The sequence below is a fragment of the Molothrus aeneus genome, chromosome 30 (assembly GCF_037042795.1).
Source record: "Molothrus aeneus isolate 106 chromosome 30, BPBGC_Maene_1.0, whole genome shotgun sequence".
Lineage (NCBI taxonomy): Eukaryota > Metazoa > Chordata > Aves > Passeriformes > Icteridae > Molothrus > Molothrus aeneus.
The window spans coordinates 1595851-1618433 of record NC_089675.1 but is presented as its reverse complement, the minus strand read 5'-3'; the positions used below and the strand labels follow the sequence as shown (position 1 = coordinate 1618433).

The window sequence follows — 22583 nt, the reverse complement described above, 5'->3', positions numbered from 1 at the left end:
TCCCGGGTGTCCCCGGTATCTCCCCGGTGTCCCCTTGGTGTCCCCCCGGTGTTCCCGGGTGTCCCCGGTATCTTCCCGGTGTCCCCTCGTTGTCCCTTCTGTGTCCCCTTGGTGTCCCCCCGGTGTTCCCGGGTGTCCCCTCGTTATCACCCCATTGTCCCCTTGGTGTCCCCTCGGTATTCCCGGGTGTCCACTGGTATCTCCCCAGTGTCCCCTGATTGTCCCCGTGGTGTCCCCTCGGTGTCCCCTCATTGTCCCCCCGTTGTCCCGGGCCGGGCCGGGCGGTGTTGCTGCAATCTCGGCGGCTCCGTGGCGGCGGCTTCGGCGCTTCCCGCCCCGCCCGCCGGGGCTGCCCCCGGCTTTCCCCGGCACCGGGAGCGCCGCGGGCAGCGGGGATGGGCCGGGCACGGGGGCAGCGGGGAGGAGACACGGCCGGGACACTTGGGGACATTTGGGGACATTTGGGGACATCGGGGGGGCTGAGGGACACCGGGGTCGGGGGGAGACATTGAGGGACACCAAAGGACACTTAGGGACACTGAAAGGCATCTGGGGACACTTTGGGGACCCCATGGGGTACTGGAGACACGGTGGGACCCTAGGGGACATTGAGGGACCCCTTGGAACATTGTGGGACCCCCGTGCACGCTGTGTAGGAATGCCAAGGACTGCGCGGCACACTTGGGGACGCTTGGGGGCCCCGAGGGGTGCCAGACACCCGCGGGCACCGTGGGACGCCCCGGGCTGCTCCGTGACACACGGTAGGCTCTCGTAGGTAACCGGGAACGCTGCGTAGGACCCCATAGACCGCAGCCGCCGCACGGCTCAGCAGCGCCTGGGGCTCCGAGGGGCTCCGAGAGGTTCCCGGTGGTCCCGGGACTTTCCCCGGGGCTCTCCCCGGGGCTCCCGCGCCACGAACCAGCCGATCGCAGCCTTTTTGTCCCGTGCGCCGCCCCGTCCCGCCGCGCTGCATAGTCCCGCCTTCCTCGGGCGCTGATTGGTCAACACCCCGACGCTCTGCGCTGCCATTGGTCAGCGGCGCGGGGCGGCCCCGGTTTACCGGGCAAGGGGCGCGGTTGCCGTAGCGACGGCGGGAGCGGCCCCGGCCCCGGCCCGGCCGCGGCGGCGCAGCGGGACGAGCCCGGCAGCGCGGCCCCGGCGCGGCTCTGCCCGCGGCGGCTCGGTAACGGCGGGCGCGGCGGGGTGTGAGTTTGGCGGCGGCTCCGGGGCTCGGTCGGGACGGGACCCCCCGTGTGCCCCGCCCGGCACCACACCTGGGACTGCGGGCGCTGATAGCGCCGGTCCCGCCGGCGAGATCGGTGTGGGGTCGCGGTGATAAAGGCGGAGAGTGCGGAGCTGGCCCGGAGCCCTGGGGGTGCGGCGGGGCGGGACCCGGTTTGGCTGCCCGGTGCCTTAGAACACTGCCCGGTGCCTTGGGACACTGCCCGCTTCCTCTGGAGGTTGTTCCGTGCTCTGGGAGCACTGCCCGGTATCCGCGGGAGGCTGCCTGGCATCTTGGGCTGCTTCCCGGTTAGCCCGGATGCTGCCCGGTGCCCAGGGATCAGTGCCCGGTGTCCTGGGACCCGTCCCCGGTGCCCAGGGACAGTGCCCGGTACCCAGGGACGCCTGCCCGGTGCCCAGTGCTCAGAGACCCCTGCCTGGTACTTAGGGACCCCTGCTCGGTACCCAGGGATCTCTGTCCGGTGCCCAAGGATGGTGCCCGGTGCCCAGGGACCACCCCAGCCCCTTCCCCCGTCCATGCCCAGGCTCTGATCACCCCCTGGGGCAGGAACTTTACATCCCAGGCCCTACCGAGCACTGCCCCTCACCACCGGAACGGAGATCCCGGCTGCCGTTCCCGCCCCTCAATCCCCGTTCCTGCCCCTCACTCCTGGTGATCCCAGTTCCCATGCCCGGTTCCCCCGTCCCATCCCCGGTTCCCCCATCCCATCCCTGGTTCCAGCTCCCCCTGGCTCTCCCTGACCCACCCCTTGTCCCTCTCCCCCCTCTCCAGCTCCAGGACCCACCATGAACTTCGAGGGCCTCAACCCCTCACCCCCATTCCTGCCCCCATCCCATTCCCTGGTAATCCCAGTTCCCATCCCATCCCATCCCCGGTTCCAGCCCCCCCAGCTGTCCCTGACCCACTCCCCTGTCTCTCTGTCCCCCCTCTCCAGGTCCAGGACCCACCATGAACTTCGAGGGCCTCAACCCCTCCCTGGCCGAGTTCGCTCCTCCCCTGCACCCCGCGCTGGAGCCGGTGCTGGACCCGCACCTGAACCCCAACCTGGTGGAGCTGGACCCCGAGGGGGTGGCCCTGGAGGGGCTCCCGGTGCCCGACCCCGTGCCCCTGATGGAGGGCATCTACAGCGAGCTGCACACGGCCGTCTCCGAGGTCGGCGTGCCCGTGGCCGTGGCGCACTTCGACCTGCACGAGGAGATGCTCTGGGTCGGCAACCACGGGGTACGTGGGGAGCTGGGGGAGCTCTGGGGAGGCTCTGGAGAGGGTTGGGAAGGCTCTGGAGAGGTTTTGGGAAGATCTGGGAAGGTTTTGGGAAGATCTGGGAAGGTTTTGGAAGTTCTGGAGAGGTTTTGGGAAGGTTTGAGAAGATCTGGAAAGGTTTGGGAAGGCTCTGGAGAGGTTTTGGGAAGATCTGGGAATGTTTTGGAAGCTCTGGAGAGGTTTTGGAAGCTCTGGAGAGGTTTTGGGAAGGTTTGAGAAGATCTGGAAAGGTTTGGGAAGGCTCTGGAGAGGTTTTGGGAAGATCTGGAGAGGTTTTGGAAGCTCTGGAGAGCTTTTGGGAAGCTGTGGAGAGGTTCTCAGAAGGTTTGGGGAGCTCTGGAGAGGTTTTGTGAAGATTTTGGAAACTCTGGAGAGGTTTTGAGAAGGCTTTGGAAGCTCTGGAGAGGTTTTGGAAGCTCTGGAGAGGTTTTGGGAGGTTCTGGAGAGGTTTGGGAAGCTATGGAGAAGTTCTGAGAAGGTTTTGGGGAGCTCTGGAGAAATTTTGGGAGGTTCTGGAAGGTATTGTGAAGGTTTTGGAAGCTCTGGAGAGGTTTAGGGAGGTTCTGGAGAGGTTGTGGGAAGCTCTGGAGAGGTTTTGGAAGCTCTAGAGGGGAAAACCCCCATAACCTGGATCTGGCAGAGGATGAAGTCAGGCTCAGCTGTGTCACACCCACCAGGACATGGAGTTGTGACATCTCTGTCCCCTCTGCTTTCAGGGCAGAGGGGACATGCAGGGATTTTTTGTTTATCCAGGGAAAAGCCTGAGCTGCCTTCCCTGGAGTGTCAGGAATGCCCCCGTAACCTGGAAAATCCAGGATCTGGCAGAGGATGAAGCAACACTCGGCTGTGTCACACGCACTGGGACATGGGGTTGTGACATCCCTGTCCCCTCTCCTTTCAGGGCCACGCCACCTCCTTCTTCGGGCCCACTCTGGAGCGCTACTCCTCCTTCCAGGTGAACAGCAGCGACGACATCCGCCAGATCCAGAGCCTGGAGAACGGCGTCCTCTTCCTCACCAAATCCAACCTCAAGTACCTGTCCCGGGGAGGCCTCATCATTTTCGACTACCTGTGAGTGCTCCTGGCCCCTCCAGGGGCTGGGCAGGGGTATCAGGTGTGTCAGCGGTGTGGGGAGTGTCAGGGGTCTCAGGTGTGTCAGGGGTCTCGGGGTGGCAGGAACCTCAGGGGTGTCAGGGGTCTCTGAGGTCTCTGGGGTCTCAGGAACCTCAGGGGTCTCTGAGGTCTCTGGGGTGTCAGGGGTCTCTGGGGATTCAGGGGTCTCAGGGGTCTCAAGGAACTCTGGAGTGTCAGGGGTCTCCACGGCTTCCCAAAAGCTCTCCAGAGCTTCCAAAACCTCTCCAGATCTTCCCAAAACGTCTCCAGAGCCTCCCAAACCTCTCAAGAACCTCCCCAGAGCTCCCCCACCTCCCCACGTACCCCATGGTTGCCAGAGGGGTCTCAGGAACCTCAGGTGTGTCAGGGTCTCAGAGGTCTCAGGGGTCTCAGGGATCTCAGGCATCTCAGGTGTGTCAGGGGTTTCTGGGTTTGCAGGGGTCTCAGGTGCATCAGGAGTCTTAGGGGTGTCGGAGGTCTCAGGTGTGTCAGGGACTCTAGGGTGTCAGGTGTGTCTGGGGTTTCTGGAGTCTCAGGTGTCTCAGGGATGTTGAGGGTCTCAGGGGTGTCAGGGGTCTTTGGAGTCTCAGGTGTGTCAGGGATCTCTGGAGTGTTAGGGGTCTCAGGAGTCTCTGAGGTGTCAGGAGCCTCAGGGGTCTCTGGGGTGTCAGGGGTCTCAGGAGCCTCAGGGATCTCAGGAGCCTCAGGAGTCTCAGGTGTGTCAGGGGTCTCTGAGCTCTCAGGAGCCTCAGGATTCCCAGGGATCTCAGGGATCTCAGGGGTCTCAGGTGTCTCAGGGGTCTCAGGGGTCTCAGGGTGTCCTGCCTGTCCCCCAGCATGGATGAATCTGAGGACATGCACAGCCTCCTGCTGACGGACAACAACACCCTGCTGGTGGCTGGGCTGCAGAACCACGTGCTGGAGATGGACCTCAACACTGTCCAGGAGACACAGAAGGTGTGGCTGGGCTGGGGGCTGCTCCCTGGAGTTTTGCTCTGGGATTCCTCCCTGCTCATCTCTGCTCTTCCCTGGGCATCCCTGCTCCCATCCCTGCTCAATCCCTGCCCATCCCTGCTTTTCTCTGCCCATCCCTGCTCCATCCCTACTCCCATCCCTGCTCCCATCCCTGCTCCATCCCTGCTCCCATCCCTGCTCCCATCCCTGCTCCATCCCTGCTCCCATCCCTGCTCCCATCCCTGCTCCCATCCCTGCTCCATCCCTGCTCCCATCCCTGCTCCCATCCCTGCTCCCATCCCTGCTCCATCCCTGCTCCATCCCTGCTCCATCCCTGCTCCATCCCTGCTCCATCCCTGCTCCATCCCTGCTCCATCCCTGCTCCATCCCTGCTCCATCCCTGCTCCATCCCTGCTCCATCCCTGTCCATCCCTGCTTTTCTCTGCCCATGTCTGCTCCCTTCCCTGCCCATCCCTGCTCTTCCCTGTCCATCCCTGCTTTTCCCTGTCCATCCCTGCTTTTCCCTGCTTTTCCCTGCCCATCCCTGCTCATCCCTGCTCCATCCCTGCTCCATCCCTGCCCATCCCTGCTCCCATCCCTGCCCTTCCCTGCCCTTTGCTGATCTCTGCCCTCCCCACCTCTCTCCCAGTACACTGTGGAGGTGCCCGGCATCACCATCATGAGGCAATCCAACCGCTTCTTCTTCTGCGGCCACACCTCAGGCAAGGTAACCCCTGTTCAGGGAGGGAAAAATCCCCAAATTTCAGCTCTTCCCAGACCTCCAGAGCCTGGGTGACCACAGCCAGGCCCTCCCCTCTCAGGTGTCCCTGCGTGACCTGCGCACCTTCGTGGTGGAGCACGAGTTTGACGCCCACTCCGGGAGCCTGTCGGACTTTGACGTGCACGGGAACCTGCTGGTGACCTGTGGCTTCTCCAGCCGCATGAACGGCCTGGCCTGTGACCGTTTCCTCAAGGTCTATGACCTCAGGATGATGAGGGCCACCACCCCCCTGCAGGTCCACATCGACCCCTTCTTCCTGCGCTTCATCCCCACCTACACCTCCCGCCTGGCCATCATCTCCCAGACAGGTGAGGTCATGCTGGGTGTGACATTTCTATCAAAAATTCTTTAAAATTCCATTTCTAAAATCTTTCTCTCCCCCCTTTATCTGTCCTTGGAAATTGTCCGAGCACAAAACCTCTCACTGCTTCCCCTGTCACTGCTGTGGGGTCGTTTTGGGGTTTTTTATTTACCCAGGGGAAAGCCTGAGCTGCCTTCCCTGGTTTGGAGCATCCAGGAGTGTCAGGAATGCTCCCCATAATCTGGAAAAGCCTAACCCAAAACCTGGGGTTATGGGGTTTATGGGGTTAATGAGGTTTATGGGTTATGAGAGGTCAGGGACAACACTCTAAGGTGTTGGAATTTGGAGATTTGAGGAATTTTTGGCGTTGTTCTGTGCAAGAACAGGCATTGGACTCAATGATCCTTGTGGGTTCCTTTCATCTCAGGATTTTCCATAATTTGAGAGTGTTTGGACACCACTCTCAGGTGCTGGGATTTGGAGATTTGAAGAATTTTTGGGGTTTTCCTGTGCTGGGCTGGGAGTTGTCCTCAATGATCTTGTGAGTTCCTTTCAGATCAGGATTTTCCATAATTTGAGAGGTCAGGGGCAACACTCTCAGGTGTTGGGATTTGGGGATTTGAAGAAATTTTGGGCTTGTCCTGTGCAAGAACAGGAGTTGGACTCAATGATCCTTGTGGGTTCCTTTCAGCACAGGATATTCCATAATTTGAGAGGTCAGAGACAACACTCTCAGGTGTTGGGATTTGGAGATTTGAGGAAATTTTGGGCTTGTCCTATGCAAGAACAAGAGTTGGACTTGATGATCCAGCTCAGGATGTTCCATAATTTGAGAGGTCAGAGACAACACTCTCAGGTGCTTGGATTTGGGGACTGGGAAACTTTTAGGCTTGTCCTACACAGGACCAGGAGCTGCACTTTGCTCCTTGTAGTTCCCTTCCCACCCAGGACACTCCACAACGCTCACCCAAGCGCCGCCATCCCACATCCACCATCCTGCCCCCCGCGTGCCATCACCTCCTGCCTCCCACCCACTCCTAGCACCACATTTCCCCATTTTCCCTCCTCCCCAGGCCAGTGCCAGTTCTGTGAGCCCACCGGGCTGGCCAACCCCGCCGACATCTTCCACGTCAACACCGTGGGGCCGCTCATCATGACCTTCGACGTGAGCGCCAGCAAGCAGGCGCTGGCTTTTGGTGACTCTGAGGGCTGTGTCCACCTCTGGGCTGACTCCCCAGAGGTCACTTTCAACGCCTACTCCCGTGAGACCGACTTTGCCCTGCCCTGCATGGTGGACACGCTGCCACACCTGGATTGGAACCAGGATTTGGTGCCTCTGTCGTTGATCCCGGTGCCGCTGACCAGCGACGCGTTGCTCTCCGACTGGCCGGCCGCCAACTCGGCCCCAGCACCGAGGTAATTCCCAAATTCCCACTGAAAGAATTCCCAGATTCCCACTCTGGCACAGTCCCTCTCTTTCCTCATGCCTAAAACAGAGGATAGAGGGATTAAATTAAATTAAAAGCAGGTTTTTATTGAAGGATTTCAATGGGTGCACCTTGGGTAAAGTCGCACAGAGGTTACACCCAAGATGTGAGTTTTTCACACTTTTATAAATTTGGTGCATTTACATATCAGGGTTTAATCCTCCAATTACAGCCTCAGGTAATGGAGTTACTTACTCCAATTACAGCCTCAGGTAATGGAGGCATTTCCTCCAATTACAGCCTCAGGTAATGGAGTTAATTTACTCCAATTACAGCCTGAGATAGTGGAGTTATTTACTCCAAGTTTGCCCCCCCTCAATTCACTATTGTTTACATCTCTAGGAGTTTGAGTCAGGTGTCCTTGGGTTTCAGAGAGGAATTGTTTCATGTAAATAAAATGAGAGAACAGCAGCTGACAGGCTGTGGAGTTGTAGAGTTATACACTGAAGCAGTACAAGGTCTGAAAAATATAAAAGCTGAATCCTAAGGCATCATTCCTGCTTGCCTGGGAAACACCAGATGAGTTTCCCGTGGTGGAGGTGTGACTGTGCAGGTGTGAGGATGGTGGGACATGGTCCAACCTCCCTCCCTCCCACTCCCAGTGGGATCCTGCCTCTGCTCTGCCCCTGTGGAATCTCCTTTTCCCTCTTCCTACCCCTAAAACCCTCGTGCTCAGCACTGCTGCCCTATTATTGGGATGAAAAATGAAAACCTGGGGAGGGGGGAATGCTCAGGACCCCCTCAGGGTGGGTCCCTGAGCCCCCTTTGGGTGGGTGGGAGATGCTGCTCTGAGCCAGGGGGTGTTTCCAGGCGAGCCCCCCCGGTGGATCCCGAGATCCTGCGCACCATGAAGAAGGTGGGGTTCATCGGCTACGCCCCAAACCCCAGGACCAAGCTCCGTAACCAGGTACCCACTGCCAGGAGGGGCATTTTTGGGAGGGTAGAACTCTGCAGCCTGGGAGAGGATGGAGCTCTGTGCGTGCTGAGGGATCCCCCAGGTTTCAGGAATCCCATCCCATTCCCTCAGGGTGGTGCAGGTGGAGTTTGGATGTGGCAGCTTCTCCTGAGCAGGGAGAGGGATGGAGTTGGAATTCCCAGCTCCATCCCTCCGTGGCTCTGAGGGCAGCAGGGAAGGTCTGAGCTGTTGGGAGGTTCATGGCACGTCCCTCAGCCTTGGGGAAACACTGCCCTGTGCTTTCCCACAGTGACAAATCCCTGCCAGCAGGAAGGTGCAGGTCCAGGGAGGGCCCCACTGTGCTCTGGTGGATCCCTTTGCTCATTCAGGGAAGCAGGAAAGCCCAGGAGCTGCTTGTGGGGTTTCTCCCCACCTCAGGGTTCAGCTGCTCACCCCTTCTCCTCTCTCCCCGCTCCAAGATTCCTTACAGGTTAAAGGAGATGGACAACGAGTTTGACAACTTCAGCCAAGTCCCCGAGTCCCCGATCGGGCGTGAGGAGGAGCCACATCTCTACAGGGTGGCCAAGAAGTACAGGAAGGTGGGTGCTGGCCTTAGGGGGCTGCTCTGGGGCACAATGGGGAAAAGAATGCATGGGGAGGTGTTTTTTTCACCTGTCACATCTCTGCTCAGGTCACCATCAAATACTCCAAGCTGGGGCTGGAGGATTTTGATTTCAAGCATTACAACAAGACGCTGTTCGCAGGGCTGGAGCCCCACATTCCCAACGCTTACTGCAACTGCATGATCCAGGTGGGAGCTGCCCCAGTCCCACCCAAACCCCTGTGTGTGACCCCCCAGAGCTCCCCTAAGTGCTGGTTCTCTCCCAGGTCCTGTATTTCCTGGAGCCAGTTCGCTGCCTGGTCCAGAACCACCTGTGCCAGAAGGAATTCTGCTTGGGCTGTGAGCTGGGCTTGCTCTTCCACATGCTGGATTTGTCCAGAGGAGATCCCTGCCAGGTCTGTGCTGGGCTGGGCTGCCCAAGGGTGTGGTGCTGGGCAGGCAGATGGAAACTCCTGTCACTTGACCTTGGGGACATTGTTCTCATTGTTCTTGCCCCATGCCCAGGGCAGCAATTTTCTGCGGGCTTTCCGCACCATCCCGGAGGCGTCGGCTCTGGGCTTGATCCTGGCAGATTCAGATGAAGCCACGGGGAAGGTGAACCTGGGGAGGCTGATTCAGAGCTGGAACCGCTTCATCCTGACTCAGCTGCACCAGGAAACCCAAGAGCAGGAGGGACCCCAGGCCTACAGGGGGGCCGGCAGCAGGTGAGGCCCTGCCATGGGGATGGGACAGGGAACGAGCCAAGCTGGGGAGGGGGACTGCTCACCAGAGACCCCACCCATCCCTTGGAACGTTCTCTTGCCACTCATGCCTTGAGGGATCCGTGGGAATTACAGCTCTTCACATATTTGAACATTGTGCTGAGCCTCTGCCCCCTACAACCTGTTTTGAGGCTTTACGGAGGGGCTTGGAAGGTTGGGACAGCTCAGATGGCTGATTCCTCTAAATCTGAAGGATTTTGGGAGCTGTGGCTCCCCAACTTAGGGATCTCTGCTGATCCCAGTGCTGTTTTTCCAGCAGCTTTGGCTCCTCGGGGGACTCTGTGATCGGGCAGCTGTTCAGTTGTGAGATGGAGAACTGCAGCATGTGCCGCTGTGGGAAGGAGACTGTCCGTGTGTCCTCCACGCTGCTCTTCACCCTCTCCTACCCCGACAGCACCGGTAACAGCAGGGCCCAGCCCCCTCAGCTGGGTGGGGTTTGGCATCCATGATTTTTTCCAGCTGGAGCACACCCACAACCAGGAGCTGCCTCAGCTCCAGGGGTGGGTTTCCAACCAGCCGAGCTTTTGGCTTTCAAAAGACACTTTTGGGGCTTGACCTTCTGGTTGGTGGTTACGAGGAAAACCCCAGAGGTTTGGCTGAGCTCAGTTGGTCAAGGTTTGTGTGCTCGGGGAGGTGACGTTATTCTCCTTTCTCCCTCCAGAAAAACCAGCCAAGGATTACGAGTTCGCCCAAATTTTAAAGCGCAGCATCTGCTTGGAGCAGAACACACAAGCCTGGTGTGAGAACTGTGAGAAGTACCAGCCCACGGTGAGGCTGGCAAGGGGGCACAGGCACGAGGGGCTGTGGGACACGGGGCATGAGTGGGGCAGTTTCTCCCTGAGTCACTGGGGAACCTCCTGAGTGGATGCCAGAGATTCGGTTCCTGGTATTTCCTGGGCTCTGTGAATTCCTCTCACAGGGGCAAGGATTCAGCAGGGAGAAACAACCTCCCCCCGCCAAGAGAAGAGCTGCTGGAGCAGCTCTGCAATCCTGGAAGTGCCCCCAGGACTGCAGGCAGGCAGGGGAGGAAGCCCAGGCAGTGGCAGATGTCCCAAATCCCGCTCGGATGTCCCAAATCCCGCTCGGATGTCCCAAACCCTTCTCTGTGCTCTCATTCCCACCTCTCCCTCTTCCCTGCAGGTGCAGACCAGGAACATCCGCTGCCTGCCAGACGTGCTGGTCATTAACTGTGAGGTGAACAGCTCCAAGGAGGCAGATTTCTGGAAGACACAGGCTGAGGTGGGGGAGACACTCGGGGCCCGTTGTCCCGGCACGCTGGGGTTGAGGTGCCCGGCCCCGCCGAGGTTTTCACTCTGCTCTCGCTGGCTCTGGCCTCTCTCCCTCCACCTGAGGACCTGGTGCAGTTTGGGTCATGCCTGGGGCATGGTTTGTACCTTTGGAATCGGAAAAGATGAGATCTCCTGGCGTGGCAGAGCTGAAGGGACTGCAGGAGTGACTTTGTCCTTCCCCCAGCCCCCCCGGGAGCACCTTGGGACGTTGGGTTTTCCTTTGTTTTTTTTTTTCCCTGTCACCAACTTTAATATTTAATATTTTCCCTGCTCCTGGCCTGGCTGTCACCCAAGTGTCCCCAGGGCTGGCCTGTCACCGTGTGCTGATGCTTGCCTGTGTTTCGTTGCCAGTATTCCTTTCAGAAAGCCATGATGAAGAGAGGAGGCTTTGACATCACCAAGGGAAAGGAGATCTCTCTTGGAGACTGGTAGGTGACAATTCAGGAGGAATTTCTTCGTGGAAAGAGCTTGAACATGCCAGGGAGTCACCATCCCTGGAGGTGGCCAAGGAATGAGTGGTTGTGGCACTCTGGTCTGGGTGACAAACTGGGGATTGGCCAGAGGTTGGACTTGATGGCCTTGGAAAGCTTTTCCAACCTCAAGGATTCTAGGATTCTGTTCCTGGGGTGGCACCTCTGAGCAGTGACACCTCCTGGGTGTTTCTCTGGGATATTTCTCATGTAAATAATGTTAATTTGATAACCTGCACCACATCCCCTTTGTCACCCACCTTGTGCCCCTTGTGTAACTGACAAAAGCCCCAAAACCACATTGGCTGAGCACCTCTCCCAGAGTCCTGCTCCAGCCAGCTCCAGCTTGCCACAGAAATTTCAGGAAAATCACAGAAAATCACAGAAAATCATCTGGCCTGGGTGACATCTCCTCCCTCCAGCTCAGCTTTCCATGATTCCCCGTGCAGGAAGGATCTGGGGAACCCCGACACGGGGCATTCGTATCCTTCCGTGGAGGAACTGAAGAACATTTGGATCCCTCACGCCATCAAGATGAGGTTGACCAAGAGCAAAGAGCTCGATGTGAGCAACTGGAGTGAGACCGATGAGGTAAAGTGACAAAATCAGCGTGGGTGAGGTGACAGAACCACCACAGGTGAAGTCACAGAATCGGGGATGAATTCTGTGGGTGAAGTGACAGAGGCACGTGGGGCTGTGGGAGCAGAGCTGCCTCAGAACCACTTTCTGCTGAGAGATGATGAGGAGATAGCTCAGGGGAGCACGGAAATGTCCAAAAATGGTGGTTTGGGGAGGGGGGGGGGCTCAGGCATTCCTAATTCCTCCCTCAGCTGAGCCCAACAGACGACCCCGAGTCCGTGTACGTCTACGACCTCATGGCCACCGTTGTCCACATCCTGGATTCCCGCACTGGGGGCAGCCTGGTGGGGCACATCAAGGTGGGAGAGACCTACCACCAACGCAAGGAGGTGAGACCCTGCTGGGCCCCCACCAGGCAGATCTGCCATCTCATTCTGAGATCTCCCAGCCAAGTGTGGAGGGCTTGGGCTGAACGTGCCAAGAGCTGCTGGGGCCCCTCAGGGGGAGGGAAGGGTTGAAGAAATCTTCTTCCCACACCCATTCAAGCTGGTTCCTCCTGGCCACGGGCACGGTGCCAGCTTGTCCTTGTACTTCCAGGTAAGGGCAGGGACGTCATCTCCCTTCCCGAGGAAAGGGCTGGTCTGGGCAGTCCTGGTTTCTGCTGGAGATGCCCAAGACAGGAGTTCCCAGAGTGTGTCAAGTCTCCATCCCTGTCTCTTATCTCTTGCATCTCCCTGGAGTTTTGCTCAGGAGCTGGGCAGAGCCCAGAGCCCGTCCAGCCCAATCCTTTCTCGTCCTTTGTCACCACCCAGGGCAGCAGGGATTTCCCCACGGTGTCCCAGGAAGGGCGGGGGTTCCCACATGGCACAGTCACACCCTCCTTTCCCTGGTAAGCAGGCAGAGGAGTCACTGCTTGTGCTTTTTCCCCCCCTTCAGGGAGTCACTCACCAGCAGTGGTACCTCTTCAACGACTTCCTCATCGAGCCTGTGGACAAGGTGAGCGCCGAGGTGACTCCGCTGCTCGTGGAGCGTGGAGCCACCAGGGCTGTCCCTGAGCGTCCCCTCTCCCCCGCCACAGTGCGAAGCTGTGCAGTTTGACATGAGCTGGAAGGTTCCAGCCATCCTCTACTATGCCAGGAGGAACCTCAACTCCAAGTACAACCTCGTCAGTGAGTGCCCCCCCCCTCCCCGGGAGGGACGTGGAAGTGGTGGCGGTGGCGCCGCCGTGGTGGCACCACTGAGCTCCTTCCCCTTTCCCTGCACAGTCAAGAACCCCATCGAGGCCAGCGTGCTCCTGGCTGAGGCGTCCCTGGCCCGCAAGCAGCGCAAGTGCCACGCCACCTTCATCCCCCTGATGCTCAACGAGATGCCCCAAGCTGGAGACCTGGTGGGGTTGGACGCCGAGTTCGTCACGCTCAACGAGGTGGGGGAGCTCTGGGGATAAAGGGACGAAGGGACAGGGAGCAGGGATGGCCCCTCTCCCCTCCCTGTGTCCCCTGTCACCCTCTGGGGCTGTTGGTCACCACGTGTCCCGTCCTTGGTGGCAGGAGGAGGCCGAGCTGCGCAGTGATGGCACCAAGTCCACCATCAAGCCCAGCCAGATGTCGGTGGCCCGGATCACCTGCGTGCGTGGGCAGGGTCCCAACGAGGGTGTGCCCTTCATTGACGACTACATCTCCACCCAGGAACAGGTATGGGGGTCCAGGTGGCCTCACGCTGCTCTCCAGGCCACCAGGAGGGACATGGGCCTGCTCTGCAGGTGACAGTGACCTCATCTGGGTATGTGTGTGCTCTCCATGGTGACCTCACTTGGACAACTCTGGGTTCTCCATGGTGTCTTCATCTGGGCTCCTGTGTGTTCTCTGTGGTGACCTCACTTGGACAACTCTGGGTTCTCCATGGTGACCTCACCTGGACACTTTGGTGCTCCCCATGAACTCCTCTGTCCTCTATGGTGACCACATCTGGACACCTGTGTGCTCCCCATGGACAGCTGGGTGCACCCTTATGGACACCTGGCTGCTCTCCAGGCACTCCTTAGTCCCTCTTGGTGACCTTACCTGCACTCCTGTGTCTTCCATGGTGACCTCACTCAGACACCCACCCACCTGGGTGCTCTCCATGGACACCTGGGTGCTCTCCATGGACTCCTGGGTGCTCTCCATGGACACCTGGGTGTTCCCCTGTGCCCTCTGGTGACCTCACCTGCACTCCCATGTCCTCCATGGCCACCTGGGGCTGTTGTCCTACACCACCAGCCCCCTCCCCAGGGTGCTGAGAGGGGAATTGAGGAGGGGGCAGAGCCCCTGGTCCCTGCAGCCCCTTCCAGGTGCCCTGATCTCCACAGGTGGTGGATTACCTGACCCAATACTCCGGGATCAAGCCAGGAGATTTGGATGCCAAGATCTCCTCCAAGCACCTGACCACCCTCAAATCCACCTACCTGAAGCTGCGTTTCCTCATCGATGTGGGAGTCAAGTTCGTGGGCCACGGGCTGCAGAAGGATTTCCGTGTCATCAACCTGATGGTGACAACCTGACCCCCTCTCCCTGGCCACGGTGGGCGGCTGGGGTGGGGCTGGGAGGGGTCTCTAACCCTGCAGCAGGACCCTGTCCCCTCCCCTGGGGAATTTGCAGGCAACCCCAACAGGGGAAGTGATGGGAATCTTGTTTCAGAAAGGCAGATTTATTATTTTATGATATATATTATATTAAACATATAGAATAAATCTATATATTTAATATATATAATATATAATATATAATTAATATAATCTATTAAATATATATTATATTTATTTAATATATATTTATACATTATATTATGTTATTATATATTGTAGAAAATTATTATAAATAATACATATTATTATTTATATCTTATATATATTTATATATTATTTATATATTTATATATAATATATATAGAATATATATTAGATTAAAACTGTTCTAAAAGAATAGAAGAGACGAGAAAGAAGAGATGAGAATCTTGACTCCATGTTTCAGAAAGGCAGATTTATTATTTTATTATATATATTATATTAAAAATATATAATAAATATATATACTATATATTTAATATATATAATAAATATATATAAATATTATATTAAATATGTAATATATATTATATTAAAATTATACTAAAAGAATAGAAGAGACGAGAAAGAAGAGACAAGAATCTTGACTCCATATTTCAGAAGGCTGATTTATTATTTTCTGATATATATTAAAATACATCATAATTATATTAATATATCATATATTATATTAAAATATATCAATTATACTAAAAGAATAGAAGAAAGGATTTCATCAGAAGGCTTGAAAGGAAAATAATGGAATGATAATAAAATTTTGTGACTCTCATTGAGTCCGAGACAGCTGGACTGTGATTGGCCATTAATTAAATTAATCAAATTGAGACCAATCAAAGATGCACCTGTTGCATTCCACAGCATCAGATAATTATTGCTTACATTTAATTTCTGAGGCCTCTCTTCTTCTCAGGAGAAAAACATCCTAACGGAATGATTTTTTAATAAAATATTTATTTCCGTGCCACTCCCCCAGGTGCCCAAGGACCAGGTGATCGACACCGTGTACCTGTTCCACATCCCGAGGAAGAGGATGATCTCCCTGCGCTTCCTCGCCTGGTACTTCCTGGGTCGGTACCGCAGCTCCGGGATCCGGGAAGGGGCGGGGCCCTCCCGGAGGGTCCCGCCGCTGATCCGGGGGTGTCCCCGCAGACCTGAAGATCCAGGGGGAGACCCACGACAGCATCGAGGACGCGCGGACGGCGCTGCAGCTCTACCGCAAGTACCTGGAGCTGAGCCCGCAGGGCGCGGAGCCCGAGGAGTTCCGCAAGGTGCTCAAGGGGCTCTACGAGAAGGGCCGAAAGCTGGACTGGAAGGTGCCCGAGCCCGACAGCCAGAGCAGCCCCAAGCGTAAGATGGCACCGCTGTCCCCTCCTCCATGTCCCCTGTCCCCTCCCCGTGTCCCCTCTCACCCCAATGTCCTTTCTCACCCCTGTGTCCCCTCTCCCCCCGGTGTCCCCTGTCACCCCAGTGTCCCCTCTCCCCTGCCATGTCCCCGTGTCCCCTCTCCCCCGGCAGTGTCCCCTCTCCCCTCCTGCTGTCCCCCTGTCACCCCAGTGTCTCCTCTCACCCCCAGTGTCCTCTCTCCCTTCCCCGTGTCCCCTCACGTTCATGTCCCCTCTCCCCCTGCCATGTCCCTGTGTCCCCTCTCCCCCCAGTGTCCCCTGCCACTGCAGTGTCCCCTCTCTCCCTATGTCTCCTCTCTCATCCCCGTGTCCCCTGTCCCCCCTGTCGTGTCCTCCCTCCCGGTGTCCCCTCTCCCCTCCCGGTGTCCCCTCTCCCCTGCCATGTCCCCATGTCCCCATGTCCCCTGTCACCGCGGTGTCCCCCCAGACGGGGCCGTGTTCCCGCCGGTGCTGGCCCTGTGACCGGATCCCCCGCGAGGAGCAGCGCCGGGAGCAGACCGGACACGGCACCGGGAGCAGACCGGACACAGAGCGTGGAACTGGAACCAGCAGCGGGCCCGGGGCTGTCCCCGACCCGCCCGACCCCGCCCCGGGCCCGGCGCCCCGGGGCTCCCCTGCCTTTCCCTGCCGGTACCGGGAAGCACTGCCCGACCCCCGCCCCGCTCGCCCGCCGGACCGGGCGCCCTCATAAAGCAGCCTCGGACCCCCGTGCGACCGTGTCCTCCTTGGCTCCGGGGGGCGGCACCGGGACTGGGGCACGGCACAAAGGATCGGGGCTGGGGTTGGGAGCACGGCACGGAGGAACCGGACCGGGACCGGGAAGGTCCCGGATCGGGCACAGAGCAGGGAGCGGGGCTGGTACCGGGGACACGGCGGGAATCACCGGGACCGGGGCTGGGAGCGGGGACGTGGTGCGGAGGAGCCAATCCGGGGCTGGCACCGGGGACACCACGGCAGGAATCACTGGAACGGGGCTCGGAACGGGACCAGCACCGGGAGCACGGCAGGAAGGACAAGGTTCGGGTCGGTGCTCAGACCGGGGGCACGACGGGACGGACCGAGACCGGACCGGGGGTATGGCAGAACGGACCGGGACCGGACCGGGGGCACAGCAGGACGGACTCGGCTCAGGCTCGGTCCGGGGCTCAGACCGGGGGCACGGCGGGAAGGACCGGGACCACAGCAGGACGGACCAGGACCCAAACGCGGTCCGGGACTCAAACCGGGGGCACGGCGGGACCAACCCGATCCCAGTCCCGGTCCCGGGTCGCGGCTGAGCCGGGGAGGGGGCGTGACCAGACCGCTCCAGCGGGCGGAGTCACGGCAGGCCCCGCCCACTCGGGGCCGAGCGCCACGCGGCCGGGCCCTGGCAACGGCGGGGCCCTCGGCGTCCGTCCGGGGCTGCCCTCGGCACCGCCTGCTCGCGGAACGGCCCCGCCGCGGCTCTCAGTGCCGCCCCTTCTGGTCTGACCGGTCCGACCGGCTCCGCCGCCCGCTCCGGCTCCGCCGCTTCCCGCTCCGAGCTGCCGTGACCCGCGGCGGTGCGGGCCGGGGGGGCGCGCCGGGACCGGCGGCGCCGCGGGCAGTCCCGGGGCAGCCGGTCCGGTGTGAGGGGCGGTGGGAGCGGGACGGGAGAGCGGCCGGTACGGGGGGCGCAGGATGGGGGGGCTCGGCCGGGCCCGGGGCTCGGGATGGGGGGGATTCGGGGAAGGCGATGGGTTCAGCTGTGGGGGCGAAGGGCTTCATAGGGGGCTGTGGGGGATCCCGGAGGGGAGGGGGCTCTGTGGGGCGACTGAGCGCTGCCCTATAGGGGAGGGGGCTCTGTGGGGCGACTGAGCGCTGCCCTATAGGGGAGGGGGCTCTGTGAGGCTCTGGACTGTGCCCTATAGGGGAGGGGTCCCTGTTGGAGCTCTGAGCTGTGCCCTATAGGGGAAGGGGCTCTGTAGGAGCTCTGCCCTATGGGGAGGGATCCCTGTGGGCTCCAGCCGCATTAACGGGACTCAGAGCGGACCGGGACGGGGAACACCGTGGATGAAGCCCTAAGGAGAGCCGGGCTCTGCAGGGAACGGGAGTCCCGGGATGGGGTGTGGGGACAGCGGGGCCACCCGGAGCCCGCAGGTGACAGCGCTGGAGCTGCCCCGTGCCCGCAGGTGACAGTGGAGCCCTGAGGATGCGGGACCGGGTCCCGGGAATCTGCGGAGCCCTGAGGATGCGAGACCGGATCCCGGGAATCTGCGGAGCCCCGGGGATGCGGGGCCGGGTCCCGGGAATCTGCGGAGCCCCGGGGATGCTGCTCGGCCTGGCCCTGGCCTTGGCATCGCTGCTGCCCGCGGCCGGAGCACGCCGGAGCCAGGACCTGCACTGCGGAGGTGTGGGGGGACACGGGGGACAAGGGGGGGACACGGGGGAACAGATGGGATGGGATAGGATGGGGGGAATGGGATGGGACAGGACAGGATGGGAAATAGGGTAAAAGGGAGGACAGGGACATGAGAACAGTGTGGGACAGGGGGAACAGTGGGGACAGGGCAGGTGGGAAATAGGGAAAGGGAGGACAGGGATATTCGGGACAGGATGGGACAGGAGAACGGTGGGGACAGGGCAGGACAGGTGTGAAATAGGGGAAAAGGGAGGACAGGGACATGGGGACAGGGGAACAGTGGGGACAGGACAGGATGCGAAAGGAGGGAAAAGGGAGGACAGGGGAGCAGGAAGAAATGGGCAGACAGGGCTGAATAGGGGGACAGGGACAGAGGAGACAGCAAGACAGGACAAGGGTGGGACAGGCCAGGGTGGTGGCACAGAGCTTGGGGGTGTCCACTGGGACAAGCTGGATCCCCAAGGGGGCAGCCTGAGAGTCTCCAGCCCATGGAGACCCCTCCCCATCCCAGTGACACCAGTCTGGCTGTGGGCAGCCACAGGAGCACGCGTGCCAGGTGTCCCATGTCACCGTGTCCCCTCACAGCCTGCCGGGCGCTGGTGGATGAGCTGGAGTGGGAAATTGCCCAGGTGGATCCCAGAAAAACCATCCAGATGGGCTCGTTCCGCATCAACCCCGACGGCAGCCAGTCCGTGGTGGAGGTGAGGCCCCTGCTCCTGGGGCCTGTCCCGGTGTCCCCACTCCCGGTGTCCCCACTGACCCCAGCCTAGAGCCTCTCCCAGTGTCCTGAGGCCACTCTCAGTGTCCCCACCTCCAGGGCCACTCCTGGGAAGGGAGTGTGTGGGGAGGGGTCCCCATGGGCTGGAGACCCTCAGCCTGTCCCCCTGGGGGTCCAGCTGGCCCCAGTGGACACCCCCAAGCCCTGTGCCACCACTGTGGCCTGTCCTCCTGTCCTGTCTTGCTGTCTCCTCTGTCCCTGTCCCCCTGCTCAGCTCTGTCTCCCCATTTCATCCTGTCCCCCCTTTCCCCCATTTCCCACCCTGTCCTGCCCTGTCCCCGCTGTCCTTCCCTGTCTCCTCTGCCCCACCCCTGGTGTCCCCACACCCTGGGGCTGCTCTCGGGGACCCCACTGACCCCTGCCTGGGGCCTCTCCTGGTGTCCCCATTTCCTGGGGGTGCTCCTGGGGACCCCACTGACCCCTGCCTGGGGTCTCCCGCTGTCCCTGCTCCCGGGGACCCTGCTGACCCCTGCCGGGTTCCTCTCCCAGTGTCCCCCTGGTGTCCCTCCTGACCCCTGCCCAGTTCCTCTCCCAGTGTCCCCCTGGTGTCCCTCCTGACCCCTGCCCAGTTCCTCTCCCGGTGTCCCCCTGGTGTCCCTCCTGACCCCTGCCCGGTTCCTCTCCCGGTGTCCCCCTGGTGTCCCTCCTGACCCCTGCCCGGTTCCTCTCCCGGTGTCCCCCTGGTGTCCCCGCTGACCCCTGCCCAGTTCCTCTCCCGGTGTCCCCCTGGTGTCCCTCCTGACCCCTGCCCGGTTCCTCTCCCGGTGTCCCCCTGGTGTCCCCGCTGACCCCTGCCCAGTTCCTCTCCCGGTGTCCCCCTGGTGTCCCTCCTGACCCCTGCCCGGTTCCTCTCCCGGTGTCCCCCTGGTGTCCCCGCTGACCCCTGCCCCGTTCCTCTCCCGGTGTCCCCTCCCCGGGGCCGCAGGTGCCGTACGCCCGGTCCGAGGCGCACCTGACGGAGCTGCTGGAGCGGGTGTGCGAGAAGATGAAGGAGTATGGGGAGAAGCTGGACCCGGCCACGCAGCGCAAGAGCTACATCAGAGTCATCTCCCATGATGGCACCAAGATGGACCTGTCCGGGGTCAAATTCGACGGGGACGTCATCAACAGCCTGAAATTCGCTGTGTGTGAGGGGACAGGGGGGGAAAATGGGGGAAAAATGGGGGAGAAAGGAAGGACAGGGACATGGGGACACAGGATGGGACAGGGGAACAGTGGGGACAGGGCAGGACAGGTGGGTGATGAGGGAAAAGGAGGACAGGGACATGGGGACAGGATGGGACAGTGAGGACAGGGTGGGAAATGGGCAAAGGGAGAACAGGGGCTCCCGTGGGCTGGCGGTGTCACCGGTGTCACCGTTGCAGTGCGAGAGCATCGCTGAGGAGTACGAGGACGAGCTGATCGAGTTTCTGTCACACGAGGCTGACAATGTCAAGGACCGGCTCTGCAGCAAGAGGACGGGTGAGATGGGGCCTGGGGGGCTCTGCTGCTGCTCCTGGGGCTGTGGCTGCTGCCTTGGGGCTGGGATGAGCTGAGCTGAGCTGAGCTGAGCTGAGCTGAGCTGGGCTGAGCTGAGATGCCAGCTCAGAGCTGGGGCTGTTCCTGGGAGTCTTTGCTGCTCTTCCAGGGGCTCTCTCCCGCACTTCCAGGGGTCTCTCTCCTGCTCCATCACTGCTGGGATAGGAGAAGATGCTGGGCCCAGAGCTGGGGCTGTCCCAGGGGGTCTCTCCTGCTGTTCCTGGGGTCTCTCCTGCTGTTCCTGGGGGTCCCTCCTGCTCCATCAGTGCTGGGATAGGAGGAGATGTCAGCCCAGAGCTGGGGCCGTTCCTGGGGGTCTCTCCTGCTGTTCCTGGGGGTCTCTCCTGCTGTCCCAAGGGGTCTCTCCTGCTGTCCCAAGCGGTCTCTCCTGCTGTTCTGGGGTTTCTCCTGCTGTTCTGGGGTTTCTTCTGCTGTTCTGGGGGTCTCTCCTGCTGTCTCATGGGGTCTCTCCTGCTGTTCCTGGGGGTCTCTCCCTCTGTTCCTGGAGGTCATGGCTGCTCTGTCAGTTCTGGGATGGGATTTTCTGCCAGCCCACGGCAGGGAGGAGTTTCAAATTCTTCCCCAAATCCCAGCACCCCACTGCAGTGCCGGGACCCTGCTGGCCCTGGGGTTGTTTTGGGATGCTGGGGCCGAGCCAGGGCAGCTGCTGTGCTGACTCTGTGGCCTCTCCTGGCGCATCCAATGGCCCTGTCCCATCCTGGGGCTATTTCCAGCTCACAAACAGCCAGGTCAGGGCACGCTGTGACCTTTGGGCAATCCTGGACGGGGCCCTGGACAGGGCCAGGGCAGGTCCCTTTGCAGCTGGCACAGCCTTCAGGGCAATGCTCTGCCCCAGGGAATCTTCAGGGTCTCCACAGCTGCTCCTGGGGCTCTTCCTGCAGTGTGGGGGACAGAGCAGGGACAGGCCAGGCTGTGGCTGTGTCCAGACAGCCACATTTGTCACTAACCACAGGACAAAGGCAGGGAAATGCCACTGGTGCCAGCTTGGGTCACAGCAGGGACCGGTCCTGGGAGGGGACAGGGCAGCACAGAGTCCCACAGGGCTCTGATGTCCCCCTGAGGGTCTTGTGGGATCTCTGCATCTTGAGGGTCCCACAGGGCTCTGATGGGTCCTGAGGGTCCCACAGGGCTCCGGCATTGAGGGTCCCACAGGGCTGCCATGTCCTGGGGGTCTCCTGGGGGTCTGGTGCATCCAGAGGGTCCCACATGGGTCTGATGTGACCCAAGGGTCCCACAGGGCTGCTGTCTCCTGGGTGTCTGGGGCATCCTGAGGGTCCCACAAAGCTCTGATGTGACCCAGGGGTCCTACAGGGCTGGGGGTCTGGTGCATCCAAAGGGTCCCATGAGGCTCTGATGGGTCCTGAGGGTCCCACAGGGTTCCAGCACAGAGGGTCCCACAGGGCTGCCTTGTCCTGGGGGTCTCCTGGGGGTCTGGTGCATCCTGAGGGTCCCATGAGGCTCCAACAATGTCCTGGGAATCCCACAGGGTCTGGCTCTGGAAGGTCCCACAGTTCTGTCACAGTCCCATGGGGACTCCAGCAGACCCCATAAATTCCATTGGGCTCCCGCACAGCCCCGTTGTCCCCCGTTGTCCCCACAGACCTGTGTGACCACGCACTGCACATCCCACACGACGAGCTGTGACCGCCTCGGGAGCGGGGACCGGGACGGCGCCGGGACCCACCGGGATGTCCCCAAGGATGTCCCCAGGACCCACCGGGATCTCCTTGAGACCCACCGGGACATCCTTGGGACCCACTGGGATGTCCCCAGAACCCCCCAGGATGTCCCTGGGACCCACCAGGACATCCCCAGGACCCACTGGGATCTCCGTCAGACCCACCGGCACATCCTTGGGACCCACTGGGATGTCCCCAGGACAGACAGATCTCCAGGACCTCCCCGGCTGCCTCACCCCATGCAGAGCTCCCGTCCTATTTATTCCCCATCCGGGGCCACCGGGACGGCCACGGGGCCGGGGCCACCTCCTCGCTCCTGAGGGGACATTTCAGGGACATTCCTGCCCCGCTGCCAGGGGACACGGGGACACAGCGGGGCTTGGGGTGGGGGGCTTGGGGACCCCCCTCTGTTTTGCAGGCAATAAAGGGGCCGTGGGCAGCTCTGGT

The 22583-nt window shown here is 60.2% G+C and overlaps 2 protein-coding genes across 3 annotated transcripts; both read left to right on the top strand.

Moving 5' to 3' along the window:
• Window positions 1–1118: 1118 nt before the first annotated feature.
• Window positions 1119–16471, top strand: PAN2 (poly(A) specific ribonuclease subunit PAN2). 2 transcript variants are annotated; one of them, XM_066567639.1, is made up of 26 exons: window positions 1119–1183; window positions 2178–2464; window positions 3405–3574; window positions 4453–4573; window positions 5220–5297; window positions 5392–5659; window positions 6726–7068; window positions 7950–8046; window positions 8514–8633; window positions 8726–8845; window positions 8923–9051; window positions 9161–9360; window positions 9677–9816; window positions 10079–10185; window positions 10558–10656; window positions 11058–11134; window positions 11626–11767; window positions 12007–12144; window positions 12692–12751; window positions 12834–12924; window positions 13021–13178; window positions 13303–13446; window positions 14103–14282; window positions 15331–15424; window positions 15507–15704; window positions 16188–16471. In XM_066567639.1, the coding sequence occupies exons 2-26, from the start codon at window positions 2192–2194 to the stop codon at window positions 16220–16222; spliced, it is 3582 nt and encodes a 1193-aa protein (XP_066423736.1). In that variant the 5' UTR covers window positions 1119–1183; window positions 2178–2191; the 3' UTR covers window positions 16223–16471. The 2 variants fall into 2 exon arrangements, with proteins under 2 accessions (XP_066423736.1, XP_066423735.1); XM_066567638.1 differs by having other exon boundaries at window positions 9674–9816.
• An 840-nt stretch (window positions 16472–17311) lies between these two features.
• On the top strand, window positions 17312–22575 carry CNPY2 (canopy FGF signaling regulator 2). Its single transcript, XM_066567654.1, has 6 exons — window positions 17312–17403; window positions 17911–18129; window positions 18726–18841; window positions 19844–20041; window positions 20283–20379; window positions 22058–22575. The coding sequence occupies exons 2-6, from the start codon at window positions 17931–17933 to the stop codon at window positions 22099–22101; spliced, it is 654 nt and encodes a 217-aa protein (XP_066423751.1). The 5' UTR covers window positions 17312–17403; window positions 17911–17930; the 3' UTR covers window positions 22102–22575.
• The last annotated feature ends 8 nt before the right edge of the window (window positions 22576–22583 follow it).

Excerpts from the sequence above, each read along its gene's own strand:
- PAN2 (XM_066567638.1), top strand. The coding sequence starts at position 2,192 with ATGAACTTCGAGGGCCTCAACCCCTCCCTGGCCGAGTTCGCTCCTCCC. Across the intron at positions 12,925-13,020 it reads CTCCAAGTACAACCTCGTCA|TCAAGAACCCCATCGAGGCC; the intron begins GTGAGTGCCCCC and ends TTCCCTGCACAG. Across the intron at positions 15,705-16,187 it reads CAGCCAGAGCAGCCCCAAGC|ACGGGGCCGTGTTCCCGCCG; the intron begins GTAAGATGGCAC and ends GTGTCCCCCCAG.
- CNPY2 (XM_066567654.1), top strand. The coding sequence starts at position 17,931 with ATGCGGGACCGGGTCCCGGGAATCTGCGGAGCCCTGAGGATGCGAGAC. Across the intron at positions 20,042-20,282 it reads TCAACAGCCTGAAATTCGCT|TGCGAGAGCATCGCTGAGGA; the intron begins GTGTGTGAGGGG and ends TCACCGTTGCAG. Across the intron at positions 20,380-22,057 it reads GCTCTGCAGCAAGAGGACGG|ACCTGTGTGACCACGCACTG; the intron begins GTGAGATGGGGC and ends TTGTCCCCACAG.